General features: G+C 41.6%; 1 protein-coding gene across 1 annotated transcript in view; it reads right to left on the bottom strand.

Moving 5' to 3' along the window:
- Positions 1 to 23,214, bottom strand: part of zfhx4 (zinc finger homeobox 4) — a 77,348-nt gene extending 54,134 nt beyond the window's left edge. The window contains 5 exon segments of the mRNA XM_056450652.1: positions 3,616 to 3,977; positions 3,980 to 4,025; positions 4,028 to 4,119; positions 5,180 to 7,776; positions 22,856 to 23,214. Of these exon segments, the coding sequence (XP_056306627.1) occupies positions 3,616 to 3,977; positions 3,980 to 4,025; positions 4,028 to 4,119; positions 5,180 to 7,730 (3,051 nt within the window). The 5' untranslated portion in view covers positions 7,731 to 7,776; positions 22,856 to 23,214.
- Between the last annotated feature and the right edge of the window lie 284 nt (positions 23,215 to 23,498).

The following is a 23,498-nucleotide window of genomic DNA, read 5'->3' as shown; positions in this document are numbered from 1 at the left end:
CCATTTTAGCATCAGATCGGGGAAATGACAGACAATAATTTGAGCTGCATATATATGGGGCATTTGATTTTCAAATGAGGAGGAGTAAGGCTGACCTTCAGTAATGAATGTGCTGTAATATAATGTGCCCATCAATCGGCAGCCATCTTGGTTTAGAAAGACAGAGTAAAAGAGAGAAAGGAAAAAAGGGGGAATGAGAATGAAAAAATATTTACAAAAAGGGGATTTTGATAAATCTAAAATTCCAGTCTCCTCACTCTCGCATTCTATTCTCCTCCCTTTTTTCTATGCTCCCCTCTTTTAATTTCCCCTCTCATTTCCCTGCCCTGACCAATGGTGTTGCCACCCGTATCATGGATAATGAGATGGGCTATCTGCCTCTCCCTGGGGACAAGGCCACAGAAAGCCAGTCGCTGCAGCTCCATCTCTTCGCCTGCCTCCTCCAGAAAGAGGTGCATTATGTGTGCCACGGCCCCTGTGGCTCAAAACGAGACAAGGAAGGGGAAAAAAGACAGGAGGAGGAAAATTCAAATATGGAAATGGAGCCTTGGATTCCATACAAACAGAAAATTCTGCTTGACTGATGACGGATGCTCTGGGAGGGGGGTGCCTGCTGTAATTAAGCAGTTCATAGCTCCTGACGCTCAACTGGGGGATACACACTGGACATCCTTGTGTGTGCTGCACACAAGCCTCCAGAGAGAGGAAGTACAGAGAGAGAAAGGAATAGACAAACAGTGGGGGAGGGAAAAAGAGAGATGGAGTGGGAGATAGAAGAGAAGAGCACAGCACAGCGAGGACCACCTGGTGAACAGGTGCGGGTTGTATCTGCCTTTCCCCTGGCTTCCAACACATTGACCATGAACATTCTTGGCTATAAATGACCCAAATGCCCAGCGCAAATCGAGTCTTTGGAGAAACACACATTTCTCATCGTTTCTTAATCAAGCGTTACACCGCTTTTGAATGGCCTTGACAGATTTACACTCGACTACATCTGGGTTTATTTGAGTGCTTATTAACGATAATTGTATAATGACAATAAATCATTATTGTAAGCTAAAGCCAAACACTAAGAGGTCAAGAATGTGCATTGTATTTATTTTAATAGCAAAACGACTTCATAATATTGAAGAAAATCCAAGGCTGTTTTAGGTGTGGGCTTGGGAGCTTTAAAACCACCTATGAGAAGCTAAACCCTTGCAAAAAAAGAGGGAAAAAAGCACTGCTAATGTAATTTAAGTTGTTTTTTTTTAATGTCTGGAAAAACTGAATTCCCCTCTACAAAATCGTCGGAGGTACAAAGCTTCAATAAAAATACTGAATATGCTTTTTGTTTGTATCCTCAATCATTTTGGGCCATAAAGATACCTTGTGTTTAGGGGCCCATATGGAAAGGTCATCAATACTTTGTTCTTTAGTGCGCTACCCTTTCACCTTTGAACATAAAAGCAGAGGTGTTTTTCTGGTCAAATAAAGAAACCTCTTTTTCTTTTCTCCAACATTTACTACCAAATATACATGATAGAAACAGCCTGGTTCCTGCCAAAAGCATTAGAAGCCCCATCTGTAGAACAGATTTCCCTCTCCCCGAGTAAAGGTGGGGGCGCAAGGAGATGAGAGAGCCAGAGCGAACCCCCTCACCCCCTCTGTGTCAAATGGACACCCATTTCTCTCCATCAAAATTCAGACCCATCACCTGCTCTGACACTGTGAGCCAATAAAACCTCAAATGGGTGGGAGTCCATTTGAGTGCTAATGCCTTTTAGTTTTAACCTTAACAAGTACTTTTAATAAAAACATATAAACTACAGACAGTCACTGTTTGACTAGATCTTTCACATTTCTAAAGAACTACAACTGTCAGGACCATTTTAAACCTACATACTCTCCATGGACATCCATTGTTCTAGAAAAGAATGCATGTGTCAAAGATGCTCCTGAAAATTCAGGTAAACTCTAATTAAACCTTTCAGAATTAACACAAACAATCATGTCAATAATCAGGCAGTGACCCAACCACACGTGCACGTGAAGATACAAATCTACTGTGAGACTTACTAAGATCATAGCTAAGCCAGGCCTTTCTCTTTCTCTAATCTCCAATCTATTTGTCTTTCGACGTGATCTGAAATGCTCTCTGTTGCCATGGAGCCTTTTTATTTGCTTAGAGAATTAGCCAAGCCCCCTGACCCCCCACCCCTTTCTAAACTGCTAAGGATTTCAAAACATTCCCATGGACTGTGTCTTTAATGCCAGGCCTCCAAATACCACATGCGATTCTTTTAGCCGTGTATTTGCCTCATGCTGACTTCACCTATTGGAGGATTTGCTCTTTGTTGTTTAGTTACTTGCTCTGTATTTCTAACACTGTCTGAATACATTAATAACACGAAGCAGCTTAAAGTTCTATTTATAAAAAAAAGAACTACAAGTAGAAACGTACCATTTATTATTCTCAGAAGGCCTTTTTGAGCATTCAGTTCTGACCTAAATCATTTTCAAGAGTGAAAAAAGTTGTACTTTGCTTATAAAAGGGCCTTTTTGAATGAATATATGCACAATGGGGTCAAAGTAATGAATTGTTCCCATTAATGTTATCATTCCAAAGTTGCCAATTTTATATGCAGCCTAGCCACTGTCAGCTGCTAAAATCACTTTTCTAAATATACAGCGGAGTCCGGCTTACGAGCACACACAAGTCAAAAGTGACTAATGCTGGTCAATAGATCCTCATTAAGTTAATACAGTTTATCCAGAGGAGTCCACTAATGTGTCTGGGATGTGATGCTGGTCTATGATTTCAGGATGTTAGTATTATTGTTTCAGGCAATCACACAAGTCCAGTAAGTCAACACCCAAATGCACTTAAGAACAGGATGAAGCTGCAGTGGCCTCTGTTCAACCCCCACTGCTGTGGATCAGTTATCTGCCTGGAGCGATGCCGTAAAATATGACCCGCAAATCAAAAAGAGAACGTCGACAACATCAAAACATGACTTGTTTGTTTTTAAAAAAACATGGGGTAATCTAAAAACAACCAAGACTTATTTCCTTTTCATATGCATGCAGGTAGACAACAGTCAACGGTCATGATCAAAATTTGTCAGCTGTTCTCGTTTGTTGCCATTTACTGGCTGGTAGGGCAGCTTTCCTGAAAGGAGAAAATTCAGTAAAGCGCTATAACAGTAACAAACTGTTAAAAATATTGATATTTCAGGCATAAATTCAATTAGGTTTGATTTTTGAAAGGCATCATGTAAACAGGTTGACTGGCATATACCTGTCTTTACAGGAAAGAGAGCAGAGGAAACTGGGAAAGGGGTGAGCATGGAAGGCCAAATCAATTTTTCAGCTGGACTAATCATCAGACATCATTAAAAAAAAAAAAACACACACTCACACACGCTCAAGGTGTTAGAAATTAAACGTCCACTATTTGTGTTCTCTTGACCATGACCACTGAATTATCTGTCCGACTCAACGCTGTCAAATACAGTGACAACATGCATATAATGCAATACAGGTAAATATTAACTTAAGTGACACTGAGAACATACAGAACTAGGACAGTGGGTCATAACACAGTTCAACACAGAGTAAAGCATTACTGACCTTGTAGACCTTCAGCGCTGCTTCGTGCCTCTGGTTGGTCGCGTGCAGTCTCAGCTTCTCCACACTGTTGCTGTAGTAGTCGCAGGCGTTGCACTTCAGGTGCACAGGGTTGCCGATGGCAATGCACTTGAGACGCCACTGGTTGGCTTTGCCACCTTCCTTGATGTGAGCCACCAGCTGATACTTCTGCATGTGTTTGTCGGTCTTGCAGTGAAGCTGGAAATTGGCCTTGAGCTGCGTGTTGTAGTTGCACAGCTTGCACTGGTAGACGTCTCCCATCACGGCCCTCCACTCCTCTTCCGGAAGCGATCGCTCCGTGGCCACGTGCCCGCTGAGGGCCTCCAGGCTGTCAGAGCTGAATTGTTGCACACTGCGCACTGGAAGAGTTTCAGCAGCGGGGTCGTTGATGCAAGGGTGACAGCTCCCCAGCAGAGAGGACGGACAGGTCATCACCCATTAGCTGACCACTCGCAAGACGCAGCTCCGCAGGCAACTCATTATTTACTGCGGGGAAAGAGAGAGAGAGAGAGAGAGAGACAGAGAGACAGAGAGAGAGAGGGAATGAGAGGGAGAGAAGGTGGGGCACAGTCACAGGGAGGAGAAATAGAGAAAAGGTTTTTTTTTTTATTAAATGAAATTTAAAAAGAGCTGAGAGAGTGGTGTAGGGCACCCTAACAAAAGGATTTGATAAAATAAAGCCCCAGTAAGGAGTATGGCTTTTATAAAGCCTTAACTATAAAAAGCTATAATAGGATTGAATCAGGATCAATTACAATCATCCCTTTCAAGTTCTAAACTCCCTCATCAGATAGCTTTAATTACTCCTACTAGGCATTCCAGAGTTTGTACTCGGGTATGTTTTTTCCCCTCTTTTAAGACATGAAACTGATCAATATAAAATAAGCCTGCCTCAATAGTAGTCCTAAAAATTCAAATAATAAGAAACAGATCATCTTACATCTAATTGTAATTTAGTCCTTTGATCTCTACACTTTTAGAAGAAAACTAGATCATTTTCCATACTCTCAACCCTCTGGTTAAAAGCTTTGAAAGTTAATAATTACACAAGAGCAAGACAAGGTACTGATATTGCATTTTGTTAAAGAGAGCGTTTCTGAGTTGCTGGATGAAAGAGGATTTTGTTTTTCTGTTGAAACAATATTTATCGACATACTAATGCATGTGTGTCAGTCTATACTGGTTATGGAGGTAAAATTCATTAAATTAATGCACAAGGCTATTGGCTTTCAGAAACAGAGAGACAGAAAACAAAAAGGCTGTGTTTGGTCTTGATCGACAAAGTAAAAGAATAAAACTGCTGCAGCTAGTGTTGTGTGCTGGCAATGTGCTCCCTGCAGCAAGTGTTAAGAAAAGGTTTTTCTGGGTGGAGCGAAGAACAAATCTAAAGAAAATAGGGAAACAGGTTCTCACACAGCATCACAAATCACAGAACAGGTCGGGAGCAGGATTCAATAATGACAGGAGTAAAAAGACCAGAGTCAGTGAAGGAGAGAGAGAACAAAGGAAAGTGAGTGACAAGCATGTCCAAGGGAAAGCTACTCACCATGACCAGGAGTCAGCGCTGCAGCAGTGCTAGGGTCAAGCTGGAAGGGGTTGATCATCATCTGTGGGTCTGAAGAGTTCTCCAGTTTCATCCCGGTGAGGCCAATGTTCTGGGCCAGGTAGTACTGGTAGAGTTCTGCCTCAGCAGGCGCCAAACCCAAATGCAGGTTGTGCTGGATCTGTTTCATGTTCTGCTGAAGCAGCATCATATTGTGCATGTGTTTCTCACTTGTCATGTGAATGCGCAAGTTGCGCGCCACATTGGTCTCATAGTCACAGACCTCACATCGCCACGTAGGTTTCTGTTTGGGCTTGGAGGGTGAGGGTGTGCCACATCCGGTCAGACTTGTGTTTGTCACAGGAGTGGTGTGGTTATAGATGGCTTCAGTTCCTCCGTTCTGCAATGTCTGCACATTGTTGAGGTGCTTGTCCGACTGCATGTGTATGCTAAGGTTGCCTTTGGTGGTTGTTGAGTAGTTGCACACCTCGCAGCGGAAAGGTTTGTAGCCGCAGGTGTAGCTTTCGCCCCTGGCTAGTCGTGGGTGAGGCTGGCCTGTGCGGCAATAGACACAAGAGCCTCCAGACTCTGGGTGCTTCTCCTTCATGTGAGCATCCAGGGTCTGTTGGTACTTGTAATGCCAATTGCATTTGGGACATTTCAACGTCTTGCAGGAGTTCCGTGAGTGCATCATGGTCATGTGACCACCAAGTGACCGTGAAGAACCTAAGACAGTGTCACACTTTGGGCATTCAATTCCACTTCCAGGAGAGCCTTCTCCTGGACCAGGGGTGCCAGGGGTGCTGGGAGTGGCAGCATGCTGGTGCAGGGGACCTGGGCTTTCATCATCTCGTCGCATCAGGTCAAGAGGAAGAGATGGCGGACTGCCACCTCTGCCACTGATGGAGTCGCAGCTGTCTTTGCTGCCTCCACTAGTAGAATCATTGCTGTAGTCCAAGTTGGCAGCAGCATGCTTTGTCTTCTCAAAGTCATTGGCAACAGTCACAGAGGAAGTAGTACCCCTTTCAGTAAATTTTAGCACACTGGACGATAAAGGAGAAATGCTTTGGTTTAAGAGAGGGAAATCTTTGCTACTGGTACTATCCCCAAGTTCACAAACACCATCGTCATCAAGCTCATTTGAATACATGTCTTCCTCCTCAGCGTCGGCAACATCTCTAGGCTCGCTTTTGATAGGGAGCTCACCATTTGCATGCAAAGTGCTAAGGTCCTTTTGCCGTTCACAGTTGCTCTCCTGATCCCTATACCCAGCCCCTGGTGATGAGCGCTGGAGAGACACAGAGCTGACCGGGGACTTGAGAGCCGAAGTGGCCATAACCCCGAGGTTTAGTTCAGCCTTTGGCATCTGGGCACTTCTGGGCGACTGGTCTGCAGAAGATGCCAAACTGGCACTACCTTTCAGAAAGGCAAAACCAGCCTGTAGGGAATCACCGTTTTCCATGTGAAAGGTGTTCCACAGGCTGCGAATGCCTGGATCAGGGCCCATGAAGTTTGCAGTAGAAAAGTGTGGTAACATAGAATTGTTTTTTTTTGGTTCCAGAAAGCTTATAAGAGGTTCTTTGTCTTTACCAATGCCCTGTATGATGGCAGAGACATATTTATTACTAAGGAGCTTTTGCTCCTGCTCATTGAGGGTCATTCGATGATCATGCACAGCATGGGTTACAAATGACCTACTATAACCAAAAGACAATTTGCACAAGAAAACACTCAGAATAGGTTTCCTTTTCCCATCACTAATGCAACCATCAAATTTAGACAAGTCCACATTGTTTGGAACATCTTTGGACACACAGGAGTTTTTGGCTGCACCATCAATGGTAAGATAGTCTTTATCACTCTTGTGTCGGAGATCGTAGACACGGAAACTGTGCAACACAGGACCTTCTCCTGCTAATGCTGAGGTATTTGGGAAAGCCTGATCGGCCGTAAAAGGTTTCCCGAGGGATGAAGCGATGTGAAAGGTATTGATCACTTGTGGATAAAAGGACATGGGGGCTGTGGCCGACTGCTCAGTCTTGTCCCCTGCAGCAGTTTGGGAGTTTGAAAACAGTGCTGGGGAGAAGAGGCTTTTGACCCCTGACTGGGCATTCTGACCACCTTCTTTGGAGTCCTCAAGAATAAAAGCTGAGCCATCTGGCTGGTAAACTATCTCTCCTGTCAGGTTCTCTACATCGCTGTCCTCAAGGTCACTGACCTCGCTTTCATTCTCGTCCTTCAGAAGAGGAAGGCGAGCATTCGGGCAGTGGTGCTCCATATATTTTTGTAAACTCGAGAAGGAAGTGGCACATTCGTTGCAAGGGATCTCTTTAGTGGCCGTGCCTATCGCATTCTCTGCACTCAATCCCGATGCGATCTCTCGAAGGCTCTCCTCCGTCCTCAGGTTGTCATCCGCAGGGCTGTTTTCCTTGTCAGGCTCCATCCCAGGGACTTTCTCTGGCACCTCATTATCAAGATGTGTCGTCTCACGTAGCTTTGATATCTGCTGCCCATTTTCCTGCCTTAAGAGAGAAGGGGAGTCACAAGTTTCCATGGTAATCGCTACATGGGGATCTCATTTCATCCAGCCTGTCAGGGACCTGCATAAATAAAAAAAAAAACAAGAGAGAAAAGACATTAGAACGTGTATAATGATGGCGGACCTAATATTCAGCAAGTACTGTCCTTGATGTTTTAGAGAAAATTCCTGTGTGGCAATTACTCATGAATTAGCTCAGAAATGAGCAGCAGTTATGGAAAATAGAAGCTGCTTGATTTTTTCAATGCACAGACACACACTGATTTTAGCTGAGGTTAACAAGAGGTTTCAATTGTTAAAAGAAGTTTGAGTATAGGCTCTCCCAATAACTAGAGCAGCACTCCCCTTTTGATCAGTTCACTGCCACACAAAAGCTTCTGTGAGCCCCTTTATCAATGCAACATAATTACAATAAGCAACGTAAAGGGGGAAGGACCACCACATTCAAATCATGACCATTTTGGCAGAGATGGGTGGTATATAATGTTACTCAGAAAATCAGCTTACTCAAAATCTTCCATATGAGAAATCCCCCTGCAGGTATCTAACAGCCCCTGATTAAGCAGCCATCCAAATTCTAAACCACACTTTGGCCTCTCTGACAATCACCCCAACCTAAAAATTAATATTTAGCACACCCAGTCCAGTCACCCCAGGAGAGCCATCTTGCAATTTCTTTTCACTTTTTTGTTTTTCATTTTTCATCCTTGCTCACAAAAACCCAAGCACACAATTTGAAATACCATAGCGATGTTATCTATCCTGGATGGCTGCCCATCTCCCAACAGTCACTGCCTCAATCAGGGGCTCTCCTGGCTTTCACAAATCATACGCGCACCTTGCTGATGAAAACCCTTCAATCATACAAGACCACAGACAATTTATTCTCAAGGCTGGCAATGCAAAAGACTGAGACTCGGCACATAAGTTTGGATGCAGAACAGAGTTGGATCTAAAATATATGCCCAACCACAGAGAATAAGGCCCAGAGTGTGAAGAGAAACCCAGCTGCTCCAAATTTCAGGGTGATATCTATGTCTGCAAAAGAGGTAGAGATTTGTGGAGAAGGCCAACAATGACAGGCTTGCATCTGCTGTGCTTTCAATTAAAATGAAATACATTGAAGACAGACTCTGAATTTTAAAACAGCAGCCCTGTCTGCCGTGCCAGGCTTTATTTTCTAATTATTCTCAAGAATATAGGAAATCTGATAATAGCTTATTGAACACGATGCAATTTAGAAAAGTACCTTTTCCCTCAAATGTAAATAAGGGTAAAAGATGATATAAAATTAAACAACAATTACAGCCATTCTTTCCCTACCTAGCTATGTTCAAATCATTTTTTGTGATACCTATTCTGGTACAAAGCAATTTTGGGATTAGTTTAAATACGCCTTGGCTAAATATATTTGCCATATCAACATGAATAATATAGAAGATAGTTTTACCAATTCATTAAATCAGCTAACAGAAGGAATCACACACAGATATAAAAAATAAAAATACCTATTCTAGAAAATGTATATAAGCTATAACAAGTAAAAATAAACATCTTGTACAATAAACAAGTTGGTCGGGGTGATCTGCACAATACAATGCTGTGAAAAAGACCTGAGATTTCTCCCAAATGCCCTGAGAGCAAAACTGTGCAGCAATTAGTGCTAAATTAGCACCTATTAGAATTAGCTTCACACAAAACAGGAAAAAAGTGTGTCTGTGTGCAGTGGCAAAGTTGCAGAGGGGGGGGGGGGTCATTTATGCAAGCCGAGAGGAATGTACATCTCCAAAAACACACGTTTGGCAGGGAAGCGGGGGCTAGATTACAGTGTTCTCCTGTGATAATTTCTGCATCTCTCGGTGTAAGATCACAGAGCCAGCAGCTGTGCCTCCAGGGCCTGTGGGCGCTGGGTGAGTGTGTGAGCCGCACACAACATTCCAGCGACGTTAACACAAAACCCACTGCACATCATAAAACAAGCAACCTTCACAAAACACACACTCTCCCTCATGTGTCTACCTTGTCAGCGGCTGCCTGTGATTTGTTTCTGTTTGAATTCAGACTTTAAAAGGTATCAAGTGCAATATGGAGGCTGTAATTATACAACCGGCTTTTCTTTTTCCTTTCTTTCAGGGGGCAGAAAAAGTCGAATTTATGCAGAGATGTTGTGTGTAACCATGTGTGTTTGTTGCTTTCCTTTGGATCTGTATCGCTTAATGCAGATCCGGACATAAAACAGGCAGTTTGAGATGAATTATGCATTCCTTGACACTTGAAGTGTTGAGAGAGATGCCTCCTCTGGATTTGCCTGTGTCTCTACATTTTTGGCTATGCATGTGAATCATTACATGGCTATGAATTATAAAGTAAGGCACAAAAGAGCTAAACAGCTCAGAGCTACGCTTGTTTTGATACAAGGCAAGTATCCGGGGATGATGAGAGCCCCTCTGGCTTTCATATTGATATTTTGCATCATACAATGTTTCATTGACAATCATCCTTGTAACTTAGGTGTGCACCCATCAATTTCATATCCCAAAAAAAACCTGTTACTGTTTGCTACACAAGTCAGAGCATATTATCCAGACATCCTCAAGATGCCTGATGATCTGACAAAAATGACATTAAAAGATTCAGATACATTCTTCAAGCCAGCTAAACAGAAAAGACAATCTCAATAGTTAACTTTTTTTACCACCCAAAAAGACTTAAAAACTAGTCTTAAGTACGTGCTTTCTATTAAAAGGCTCTCTATGTTCTTTTTGTCTGCTTTTCCTCCTGTTAACACCTTTTTCTATACACTGTTCTACAATTCCTCCAACGTGTTGTAACTTAACTGTGAAACAGCTTTTCTTTCTCTTGTCTTACCATCTTTCTATTCGGTCTAAAAAGCGAAGGCTACAAAAAGAAGAAAAAGGGGAAAAAAACAAATACTAAGCTCTTTTTCTTGGAACCGAAAGAGCGCTCTCTCAAAACAATGAGGACAGATCTCATTGCATGGAAATGGCTCCCGTTCCCATTAGAAGAAAAAGATGGCAAACAGTGTTTCTACCTCTGTTTTTTAATTAAGACTGTCTCAGCTTCCCTCTCAGTGCTCTGTGGAGACGCTGCCTGTGAAGTGATTAAAAAGAATGTGATCTGATCAAGAGATGGGAATAATGGAATAGGAATGCTAGGTTTACCCGAGTGCTAAGACTCCCCCCTGATCTAACCCACCCGCCCCTCTAAGGAAAAGGATTTCACTCACCCTTTCTTCCCTAAATAGTTTTTCAGGACGTCTCTCTCTTTTTTTCGGAGACACAGACAAACGTTAAACGTTAGCGTGCACATGTGTCACGCGTTACTGAAGTGGAACTGCAATATGAGTGTGAAAGAAATAACAGGAAAATAGGTAAAATGCCTCAGAATTATATCCGATTTAGGAAAGGTCACCCCAGCCTCTGCTGGGGCTTTTCTCAACACCAAATCCTCTATCAAAATGTCATAGTGAGTTAGGGAAAGACAAAGGAGAGTCACAGCATGCAAACTGCACATATATCTAATCCTAACAAAGCCATGAATGGACCTTCACAAGTCTAATTATACTTGTTTATTTGTTGCCATGCAGAAAGAACTGATGAAAAATCCATCAAAGTGGTATTATCCAAACATCAAGAGCTTCTCTGGCCTCCAAGGACACCAGGAGGCTTAATTCTTTCTTGTTTAAGTCCAAAAAGAGAGAGAGAGAGAGAATTGCAAAGGGGAGAGAAAAGGAGGGGGGGCGGTTTTGCATGACCCTTTTTTCACAAAGGCTTTTCCCGACCCTGTTGATGCCCAGAGGTGTAACAGTAGAAGCAGGATATCTCCCCTGTGCCATAACCACATTTAAGGGCCTCATTTTCAATACACAACATATCATTACTGTCGGGTGTGGCAAATCCACATCAGCAAAAAGACATTTATTTAGCTGTTGTACAAATTACCTTTGTGTGGCTGACGTTTAACAAAGAATCGCAATCGAAAACATGTATGAAAAAGTGTTTCGAACGTATCCCACGACTTCAAACAAGACATTTTAAATGAGGGGAAAAACACTGCCTAGGTTCATACCACTCCCTCTACCATTTGCAAACTTTTAACAGGAGAGGCCCGTATCAAAGGGAAACATAATCTACATAGCTAATGTCTTTTCTCAATTCAAAGCAGAGAAGGCTGCAATTTCTCCTCGCTGGCAATCTGGAAACACTCTGGAGTTAATTACGCCTGATTCGAAATGAACCACACAAACAAAGGCCAGTCTATGTCCAGACTATTATACTGCATTAACCGGCTTTAAGCTTCCTGCGGATCATTCCGAGGCTCTTCCATTACCCTCCCCTACCGTCCCAACACGGAGAGAAAATGCCTGCACACCCCGGATTAATGAAAAGGAGCGTAAAAAGAATGTGTGACGACCTCTCCCGACACAGTGCAAACTTTCAGTCCAAGTCACCAAAAAAGGGGAGAAGGTAATTAAGTTTGAAAGAAAAGGTCCTTGCCACAAACAATGAGGCTGTGTCTCTGGAGGAGCGCAGGGGGCGAAAAAAATCATTAACATTCTTTTTCAACTGAGAAAAAGAGAAGGAGGGGAAAGGGGAACGTATGCTGGCAGGTTCCCCACTAGTGTTCCTCTTTAGCCTTTTTTTCACCCCACATCTGGTTTCACATCTTCTCTGGTGCCCGTATCCACGTGATAGCAGATCATCCCTTTAATCCCACCTCCCCACTCTCACACTTCAGCTTTGCCAAGTTAACATCAACAGTTAACGTAGAGATGCATATTTGCCCACCTGAGACCCATCAGGCATGTTTTCAGTGTGTGCTTTGCTAAGAGAAATAAGCCAGATGCAAATCAGCGCGTCGCCCCTGGTGAGTCTCATGACTTAATTAGTAAAGCAGATATGGTGTTTACTCTTACAGTAATGGCACACAAACAAATACAAGCAGAGGATATGACTAGATATGCACATTTCACCGAGGAGGCACTGACTAAAATTAGACTTGTTTTCTCTGATTCATTGGCTTGACGTGAATTCATCTCGTGATCTTTCTGTTGTCCGCACAAGCACGAGTGATGAATATGTTTGCTTTATGCTTTTTCTCTCTCTCTCTCTCTCTTCGCAGGAGGGGGAAAAAAGTTCAGAGCTTTTTCCCTTTGTGTGCGTGTGTTGTGTGAGTGTGTGTTTTTTTTTCTGTTTTCGACAAGAAAAGCAGAGAATCTAATTGTAGCTTTGCCAGTCCGTGTTCAGTAATCACCCTCTTTGTCTAGTTTTTGCAGAGCAGGATTAGAGTTAAAATGATGACTGACTAATCCCTTGATTTCCCTGTGCTAAATAAATATTAATCTACTGGTCAAACATGTTCTTGTGGAGTACAATACATACAATATGAAAGCGCTTACCAGTTACATAAACGCAGTTTTGATGCACATCTGTTTGAAAGCACTTCCCCCTTTCAATACATAGAAATAAATAAAGCAGAATTAAAAATGTCAATCCTGCAATCGAAGTTGTTGGAACGAGCGATGCTCACGTATAGGCATATACCGCGGTTTGGGAAAGTCAAGATTTTAAAACCAAAATTTCCTGTAATACCGTTCCTAAGCTATGTGTAAGATTTTTTATTTGCATTCTGTTGTTGTTTTTTTTAGGACAACAGTATCTCCAGCAGAAAAGATATCCAAAGATGTCGTTCTAAATTGTAAATAAATCAGTGTTTTTGAATCAAATGAAGACAGCAGAAGTCAATGATTCATTTGAATTATTAAGCCTGACATGTTTACTGCTCCAAAATATTTTAAATCTTTCAAAAAATAAAATAAATAGTTTTCAAAGGGGAAAATTTGTTGTTTTTTTTAACCAAACATTTAAAAAGAATATATATTCAGAGCAGTAATCATAATACAGTGAAACCGTGATATTTTTATCCAAGGTTATCATACCGCCAGAATCTTATACCGGCCCATGCCTACTCATGTAATTATGCTTCAAATGAACCAAACGCATGCATCAAACATTGTTAAATTGATATAAAGAGGTGAAGAACAAACATTAATGCACAAAGTCAAACGCAGGCCACATATTTCACCTACAAAAAACAAACAGGAGGGGGTGAATTCGCTATTTAACAAGCCATCTAAAAATATACCCCGTTAAGCCTGTCGGACAGGTGTTATATTTCTGTGGTTGTCCTCTCTTAACTAACTTTAACCTGATGAATGTTTTGACACGATACTGCATGAGCCGAGAGCAGAAAACAGACGCCATTCGGAATGAAAGCCGCTTTTCGTTCGCAGATTTTGACCTTTCCGTGCTGTCATTTTCCCCAAGAAACAATAAAAGTTTAAAGTTCAAGCTGCTCAGTAAAGAAGGAGCATCCAGCCTGCTGGTCCTGTAATTATCTAGTATTATAAACATAATCACAGGCCAGGTATCCCTGCATGCATTCCAGCGCCGCTAGCTATGTGCTAACCCAAGGAATTTCACAAAACATGTCAAACAATCTATTAAAGCTTGAATTACTGCTAACTAACTTCTCCCGTGCAGGCCTTAATGCCTTTATATGGCAGCACAAGAAATCAAGCTCCAGATCTCCCTAATTTCTGGAGCCAGAGAATTACTAATTAACTTAAGGTTTGGCCCTATATTTAATTAGAGAGCTCTCCAAATGAACTTTAGACCAAAGGCATTTGCTTTTTAAACAAACTCTGTTCTGACAGCTGTTGTGAGTTTACCCTTGTATGCCCACAAAAAAACATTTATTTTCAGAGCCATCATGGGGTCATTATTTCTTTAAGAAGGAACCAGAGTGCTCCGCTTGAAAAGTGTACACTTTAATTGGATTTCACTCCAAACAAACAACTGTCAGATGTAATTAGAATGAGTTGAAATTAGGGCCACAATATTCCATTATCAAATAAACGGAATGTCACGCAAACTACCGATTCAATTTTCAATGTTAATTCCGACGAATCTGGCAGTCACGTCGCTCCGTCTGCTTCCTGCAATCACCAGACGAAATGACGCACGTAGTAAAATGATTAATGCAGCTTTTTTTTTTTTTTTGACTCATTAAAAAAAATCATTAATTTAATGGCGTAGTATAAGAGAGCCAAAAATTGTTTCTTTCTCAGATGAAAAGGGCAAGAGACCGAAAAAAATATCTGTGAGCAGTGCTAATGAAGAGAAACATTAAAAGAGTCTGTGGTTATTGCCACTTATGCCATTTGAAAGCCTATATGGGCTGCTTTGGCCCGGCTGTAACATTATCAGCACGCTGCAGCGGGGAAGGCCACATTGTGTTATGCTTTTCAGATCGCTAAGGCCTCAACAAGACACTGGGGGTATTTTAAGGTCAATGACAACCTAGCAGAGAAAACAAGCTCTGGATCAGCATAACCACCAACTAATTAAAGCAAAGAAAACACATTATACCTACAGCTCTGAATGGTAATAGTCAGGGGGAAGAATGATTTGTTTTGCTATCAAATGCCATGCAGTAATAAGCATAAAGCTGCGGTGAGGGAGTGTTTTGAAATGCAAAGCCCAGATGCGAGCGCATGAAATGGCACATATACATTTGTTTCAACAAATCTCGCAGACTCGCTTGGCATTAGATGGAAAAGAATCTGCGCTTTCTTAACTATTCCTCTAGCCTTACATCCATCATCAGATTTTACAGCCCTCTGGTCTGCCGTTCATATGCATCGCTTGATCTTCCCAAAGGCCTCTGATTTGATTTTATATGAAACACCCCAAAGGACCTCAATTTTCCTTAATGCTTTTTTCATACGCTTTCCATAGGTCCTTTTTATTACACTTTCTTTGATTGTCCATAACTTAAATGGTTATGAGCACGGCAACCCGGGCACCCAATTGTCTCCGTATAACAGAAACACCCCCCCAAAAAAGACAAGGTAAAGCAGAAAAATCATTGTTTCTTCAAAAGCTCGAAATACGGCCATTATCTATTTTCTTTTAGGCTCAATGCAATACTTTGTTCTTTTCATTCCACAACGTGAGCTCCACAAGCCACACATTTAATCTCGTTCCGTCTCTACGCGTCATTAAAAGTAAAAAGACGAAGACCCACGCCGGGACCTTGAGCACCTACACAAAACCAGCCTTCAGTCCGTGCCACTCATCTGCAGTGATGGAAAGTCTAACCCCCTTTAAAGCAAATAATTAAAGATGATTCCAATGCACATGCCAGACCAGAGCGAGACAGGATATGAGAAGTCTAGCATTAACCAAATACTTCTCCGGGGACTTCTTTTGCTCAGCCTCTGGAGTAACACAAACAGTAGGCCACTGTCATGTCTGGAAATCTGCTTCTTCATACACACAGGTGGAACAGCCATGTTAATATCCTCATCACAGGGCCAGATGAACTAAGTGGCATGAATATTCATAAGGGCAGGCTCTCATTTATCTGTTTACATAAGGCACTACCGGTCATACATATTCAATTATGGTCTCATCCCTCTCTTGACGACTAATAATGGGCTTGTTATCCAGCTGAGATCGGCAAGGAGGGTGCATATGATTTTTGAGTGCACAGCTCCTATAAACTTTTTTTTCTGCATATAGAGGTAAAGGATGCAACTGTGAAGCTCAAACTCTGCCTGTGTGACTGTGCTTGAACATGAAATAACGTGCCTCACAACAGCTGTGACTGCATAACTAGGCCTTGTTATAATAGTTTGTCAGTGAGGAGGTTGCCTTTAATGTACATTTAGTTGCTGTTAGATTAATTCAGCAACACTGTGATCACACAAAAAGATTTTTAACATAAAGCCAAGACAAGATAAAACAATTGTGGAAAGCTAATATACAGGGTTACAATATATATTTATATTCATATAATATCACATACATGAAATATTTAAAAATCTTTCAGTCCTAAAAAAAAAAGATTCAATTATTTTTACGTGCTGCATTATCGAATGAAAAAGAAGTTACATTTTATAAAGCGGGGTATAGCCACAGTGACAATGATTATACATCCAAAATCTCATCAAATCAAAACCAACATGTTCAGGAATTATGCTAAAAGGACCCACAAGTGTATTTACATAAACTCTTGAGCCTAAATTATTGCTTAAAATATTTTTCTTAGGGTTTTACACAATATGTTGGTCCATTCTGTTAATTTCCATAGATTACTGTTTTTTTTTTTCTGAAGAGATGCCTAAATGTTGCTTTAGTTGGAATTTCCCCCCCTTTTTTAATATCCTGTAGAGACGGCGTTACAAAAACCCAAAAAAGGCCTGAGAATTGGAAGGGGAAAAATCCCCTTCTCCGATGAGACGCAAGCTGACAGTAAAAGTAATGTAATCCTGACTGGCAGTGGACCAAGAGCAACAAAAACATTTAGATAACTGCGCTCAAAAATGAAAGTTCTCAATGAGGACAAAAATTACATTTCCTCACGATAACAATTCCTTCTCATAACAACCCATACGATTGTTTGAAATGTCCTCATCAGTCATGTGTTCTCACACATCGGGGGAACAGCGTGTAAGTGGCGGAAGAGGAAGAGAACTACATCCAAGCTGCGGAGAGCACATCTTGAGGGCCAGTGGGGGCGAGAAGGGGGACAATCCATAGTCTACAAGTTTCACTTGGCAACCGGGCCCACATCAACATCTGGTTGAGCTTGTCAGTACACGCCTGATTCAACCAGACACTAAAGCATGACTTGTCTAACTGTGAGCTTTGTTTGAAATGCACAGACGTGAAGCGTCATCCACGGTGTATCCTTTTCTTTAGTGCCGGAGTTAAAAAGACTGGCATTGCCACCTTTCACAATTGACTCAAAGCTACTTGCTTTTCACCCCAGGAATAGTTGGAAAAAGAGACAGAGGAGAAAAGAAGAATAATCGTTTTGTTCATGATAACCTGTGAGCACTTATCCCGGCTACAATTCCTTTCCCTTAATCATTTGCATATGAAAGGATACTTCTAGTCTATAAAAGGTCAGTGAAAGATGATCAAGGCCTCGCGGAACACAACAAAACACGGTAAAAACGTCTCTAGCGGCAGCTTGTGTTCAGACTGCGGTGTCAGTGACGCTGAAATCACGTCACATCAGCACCTTCCCCCAAAAACAAAAAACAGCACTGGAATCAGATCATCCTCCAAAACATCTCATCTATAATAAATGAATGCTGTATTAAGCATTTTATTTTTCACACATTTACATGTGCATACACACACACACACACGAAAAATCAAGCATGGAATGTTTTTCTCAGAATAACACAAGGATTACAAACGTATCCTAGTGTTTTCGATCAAAACCGTCTCTATAGTGAGGACTGTGAGAGAATGAAAAGAAATAGCAAAATGTACGAAGTGCACGCATTTCTAGCGTTCAAATCAAACCTTTTCCTGTTTAAATTGAGGACACTGGAGGAAAAAAGAAATCCCATCTCTGCAGAATCCACTCCCTTGCTCTGCTATTGTGCCTGAGCGCTACTGAATAAAGCATACGGGCTGCTATTTACCAGTTGAGAGAGACCATTATCATACATATTACTTCACATGATGACAAAATCTGCAGGCATCTTGGGAGGGTTCAGGAATATGATGCCTGTGCCTGTTGTCTCAAGTCCTTGACAAACATCTTTGGGGACAAACAGGGCCTGGAAAGAAAGGACAAGAAGGCACCGTTTCCATCTCGCTTTCATCTAAGTCACTCAGTCAACCATTCAGTGGCCCATTCAAAGCCTCTGTGCATTATGCAAAAAAATGCTAATCCTTTTCCGATGCTTTTTACACTTGTACAAACCCTGCATTCCCTTTCCTGAAAGGCAATTATATCAGTTTACATTTCTGTCAAAAAACAGGATTACTTCAGGAGAACTAGCACTGCACTAGGCTTCCCCCATCTATAGATGACGGAAACTAGAGATTATCTGCGACAGTATTTTTTTCCTCCTCTTCCACTCTTCTCAAAAAAAAAAAAAAAACTGGAGAGGCCTTAAGAATGTGATTTAATTAGCCAAAGGGAAAAGAATAGATCTTTAGTTGCTGTGGAAACTCTTTCTGACCTGACCTTCTCTTTGCAAAAAGCCCCGAACAGAACAAGCCTCAGTCTGGTCTATTAATCAGAAACAAATTATGAAAGAATGTTGTCGGCCTGAATAATGCTGCCTATTCTGTAGTGAGATCAGCAACAGCCTTCGCTCTCGCTTTCATTGTCTTTCCGCATGTTTGACAGCCCAACATGACGAATGAGATCAGGAAGACCCCAGATTTGCATATGCAAATTCCCACATGAGGGAAACGCGTCTAAACAAGTGTTATTGCAAGCCAGATTAAGTGAGCCATCGTGCTTTTGCTGTTTTTGGGGGGCCACCGCTGCAGTCTGGGTCATTAGTCAGCACAATTAACCCCATCTCCATGGCTACTAATGAAATTTTGCCATGGTACGACTTAAATTAGATAGCTGGTTATGCGTTGCCACCGTCCGACTCCAAATCCATTATTTGCCCCAGGAACAATGAGCCGTTTGTGCTCAGCTGATCTCCACCAGCTGAACAAACCTCTGAGTTAACAATTTGCATATGTTAATAAAATTAAGTCCTAATTACATGAAACTTGTACATATTCAAATGCACTTTCCCTAGGCGTTATGGAGCTTGAACCCCATCCAAGTGTTTAACCCTTCAGAAAGCCTCTAAGCAGGGGAGGCTCTTTCTGCCTCAGAAATGCCTCGGGGCTGACACAAAAAGGCCCCCCTTAATACATTAAGCCAGCTCCTGACTTCTCAGCTTTCCACCCACTGCTCTGCGGACCGGGGCAAGTACTGCATCCTTCGAACCAAATTCAATTGGGCCCACAACAAAAGCCCTTCAGTTCCTCTAAAAACAATGTGACACTTTTCTCAATGCTATCTATGAGGAGCGCACACACAAAAACACACGCCCAGGAGGTTATTAAACAGTTAATGTGCTCAGAAAACCACAACAAGCACTAGCAAATGAGTACAAAATGTAGAGCTTAAATAAATCATTCTTGTTGTAAAATTCAAAAGAGCACACCTTAAACACGTCTTCAGGAAAAAAAATGAAAATCTTATCGCATCGACATTCAGCTTTTGAAATTGTAACAGACAGGGAATCTTAAAGGAAATCATACAGTCGCAGTCAGATTTAAAAGGCCTTTGTCCTCCACCATGTACATTTTTTTGTCCCTTCTGTGGTTGCGAAATTAAATTGGTCTGTTCAAAGGTTTAAGCTGAGACCAAATGAAAAAAAAATCACATATGAAATTCATGCCGCTCTGTGAAGCGTAGCCCAGATGGTGCGAGATGAATAAAAAACAAACACCTAATGATAGACAGCCAAAAGCTCAGAGGACTATGATAATGTCAGGGTTAAACAAAACACACACACAAAATATTTCCGGCTTCATCTCAGCATTGCTGACCAACAATGATTTTCCAAGACTGCAATGAAAAAACAAGCCGTGCTCCGGTGGATTGAAGCTCTTGGTGCTCTAAATGGTTCATATCACCACATTTGAAAATAGAAACAGTATTTCCTTCGTACAAGGCCTTGACAGAAAAAAGTATCATGCTGGATTTTGAACAGAATCTGATACTAGAAGTGATGGTTGGTCTTCTGATTTTTGAAGGTGGATGCTGTCAAATTTGTGCATATATATTTTGTGTGTGTGTGTGTGTGTGTGTGTATGCAAACACTAGCGTGTGTGTGTTCGAATGGGGCTTCTCTTTTACAACTATCAATACTGGGATAACCACGTATTAGCATTCAACCGAACACATAGTCATCTCTCAGCCTTTTAGCCAAATTGGGTGTCTTAATGTCACAAAGCAGTGGCAGTCAAGCCCTGTGCGTTGCCATAGGAGTTTCGGTACTGAACAGCAGAACGCTGTGATAGGCTTGTAGCAAGCCACTCCGCAGAGGCAGATTTTAAATCATCCAGCCTCTTCTATTAGACTTGAGACTTATTGAGGTAGAAACCATAAAAAATGAAGAAGGGAAATTTAATCCCTGAAATATTGATTTGCACATTAATATCATATAGGCAGTGGGCAATTTCGCTTCATGGAAATGACACATTGTCGACCCTAGGAGAAGCCTCAGCCAATCTTACTGCAGAACATGTCTCAAGAGTTATTAAAGGCGTTGGTTTCACGATATTCCGAAATGCCTCGAATATGTACGCTGTACAATATAATGTGGACACAAAAACACAAAGCATCTGATATTAAATAAAAAGCACGCTTAATAGATCCAGATGCCTTGAATTGTCATAAAATGACGGCTTTAAAATGAACGTTTCTAATTACATCGATGCAACTGAATGCACCGAACCACATCCTTTTATATCTTTCAGAAAGCAAATCCCTGAATAATCCTTTTTAAAATAACATTTTACATGTATCATTTGATGTCACACAGCAACAAAAATGTTGAATCAACATAGCATTTTATTCATTAATCGAAATACAAATAATACAAGCTTTAAATGTAAATTTAATATGAAAATAGAAAAAAATACATTTACATGCAAAACTAATATTTATACAGTATTAATAAGAACAATAATAATAGGCTAACATAAATAACAATTCTAATCTTTTTTTTTATTATTGTAACAAAAAAATAAAGGGGGAAAATACTGAAAAAAAATGAGATTCCTTTAAAAAGATGCACAGTTGTCCAGTGCAATTCCAATTGCAAACAAATCCAGGTATCCACAAAGGACCGTATTAATTCAAAAAAACGTACAAATCCACAATGTCTAATGTAGAAAAACGAATCGCAGCTCAATTAATACACAAGCAAGCAAACAGTATAGAGTAACCCCCAAAACAACTTGAAAATCCAACGAAAACGGTGATCCAGGCGGTGAAAATGTGGTGGTTTGGAGAGCAGAAAGCGCAGACACACAGCGATACACACCGCGGCTCTGTGCTCTGCCTCCCCACTGCCTGTGTTTTTTCTGTGCTCTCAATGGAAGCGATCGATGCCCTTGTCACTGTCGCGTTCCAATCGGAGCCAAGACTCTGTCTCACACTCACCATCAACCCAAAAGCCAAGCGCTCACACACATGCCACGGTCTTCGATACCAATGTTAACGTTTTACCACAAAAAAAACGAAAACTTCCAACTTTAAGAATCCATCGACCTTACTATAAACTCAGGGACAATTCTCTCAGGATACACGTAAAGGGAATGAAAGGAAAGGAGAAGAAAACTTACGGGCAACACAGAAGACACACGTAGTTTAAAGACGGAATGGGCTTTCTGGCGAAAATAGGAATGATTTCGATCCTTTTTATTCCCGTTTTTTTACGCTTGCCACAGACACGGAGGAGTCCGGGATATGGCAGAAGAGACCCTCGGCTGCTAGTTCAATCCCTCCTATCGTAACCATCATCCGAGCCGCACCGTGGAGAGACCCTTTTATACATTGCAGGTAACATAAACAGACGAAGGAGCATCTTTTAGTTGTATGAGGTGAACTGTGCGGCTTTTGAGTCTATCAATGAAAACACCGGTCCGGAGCGACTTGCGACGTCGAGTCAAAACGTGATCTTCCCGTTTCTTACTATCACAGTATACGTTCGCGGTTAACGACACGTCAACTATTCGAGCAGGTGCTATATTAAATGAATGAGTTGTGTTGTTTGATGTGTAAGATGGATAATTTGGTGAAATGCAAGGAAGCCCTGCTATTTAGCGTTTGCTGTGATGAGGCGAGTCCAACTCCTGAGGCGAACACAACAGCCGCGAGCGTACAAATCTGCCCACTTTTTACTCCGTATCAACAAATAACGGCTGTAAAACAGAGAGTAACTTAACATTTGGGACGGTTTCCTTGCAAAAGAAACGGAATGAAGCCTGAAAATGATAGATACGGTAAGACTACATCGCCTGACAGTTCGCGGCTGTTCGTTAAAACGACTGTTTTGCAAATAGAGGGGAAAATATTTGGGTTGACATTTGTCGAAATTATATCACACAAAGCCGTAATCCGACAGCGGAATAGCGCAGATTCGGCAGGACTTGTCGGGGAAGAAAATCAATACTCGACCTAAATTTAACACCAACTACTCAATAAAAGTTGAAGGGAAAAAAACTTACTTTCTTCCCCCGCAGTTCCCTCCGCTTCTTCTCTTGATATTTGCTTTTTCTGAAGAAAATCACATCCAATGGTAGCGCAAGTAGGTAACAAAAAAGGAGAAAAAGAAAAAAAATGTAACAATAATCCTCCAACTTTATTGGAAAAAACGTAAATACTACAGTAAGAGTCGATCCTTTGGGTCCGGTTGTGTAAAAGATGTGTCGACGACTGCCTAGCAGTTTCGGTTGTGGAGGGGTAAGGGAAAGGAGGTAAGGAAATGAAAATCCGATATGTCTTTATTCTGCTAATTATTATCGTTTTAGCCCTGTTTAAAAAAATGGCTGATTAAGTTGAGTGCGCATGTCTTTGTGTGTCTATTCTCGATATGCACTCTGGGAATGAGAGAGAGAGAGAGAGAGAGAGGGGGAGTGAGCGCGCGAGGGAGGGAGAGAGAGAGAGAGCGCGAGGCAGAAAGAGAGAGACGTAATTAGTGAGGTGATCAACAGTCTCCACATTGCAAATGACGCGCTGTTTCAACTTGGAGAGCCGAAGGGCTGTACGAGCCAGATTCCTAAAATGATCTAATAGGGGGGAAATCTTTTTCGGTGGGTAAGACGTCCTGTAACGGCCTGGAACATTTGGTGGGACGATAAGAGATGTTTT

The sequence above is a fragment of the Danio aesculapii genome, chromosome 24 (genome assembly GCF_903798145.1).
Source record: "Danio aesculapii chromosome 24, fDanAes4.1, whole genome shotgun sequence".
Taxonomy (NCBI): Eukaryota; Metazoa; Chordata; class Actinopteri; order Cypriniformes; family Danionidae; genus Danio; species Danio aesculapii.
The sequence above is the reverse complement of the archived record's forward strand: the minus strand, read 5'-3'. Positions and strand labels throughout refer to the sequence as shown.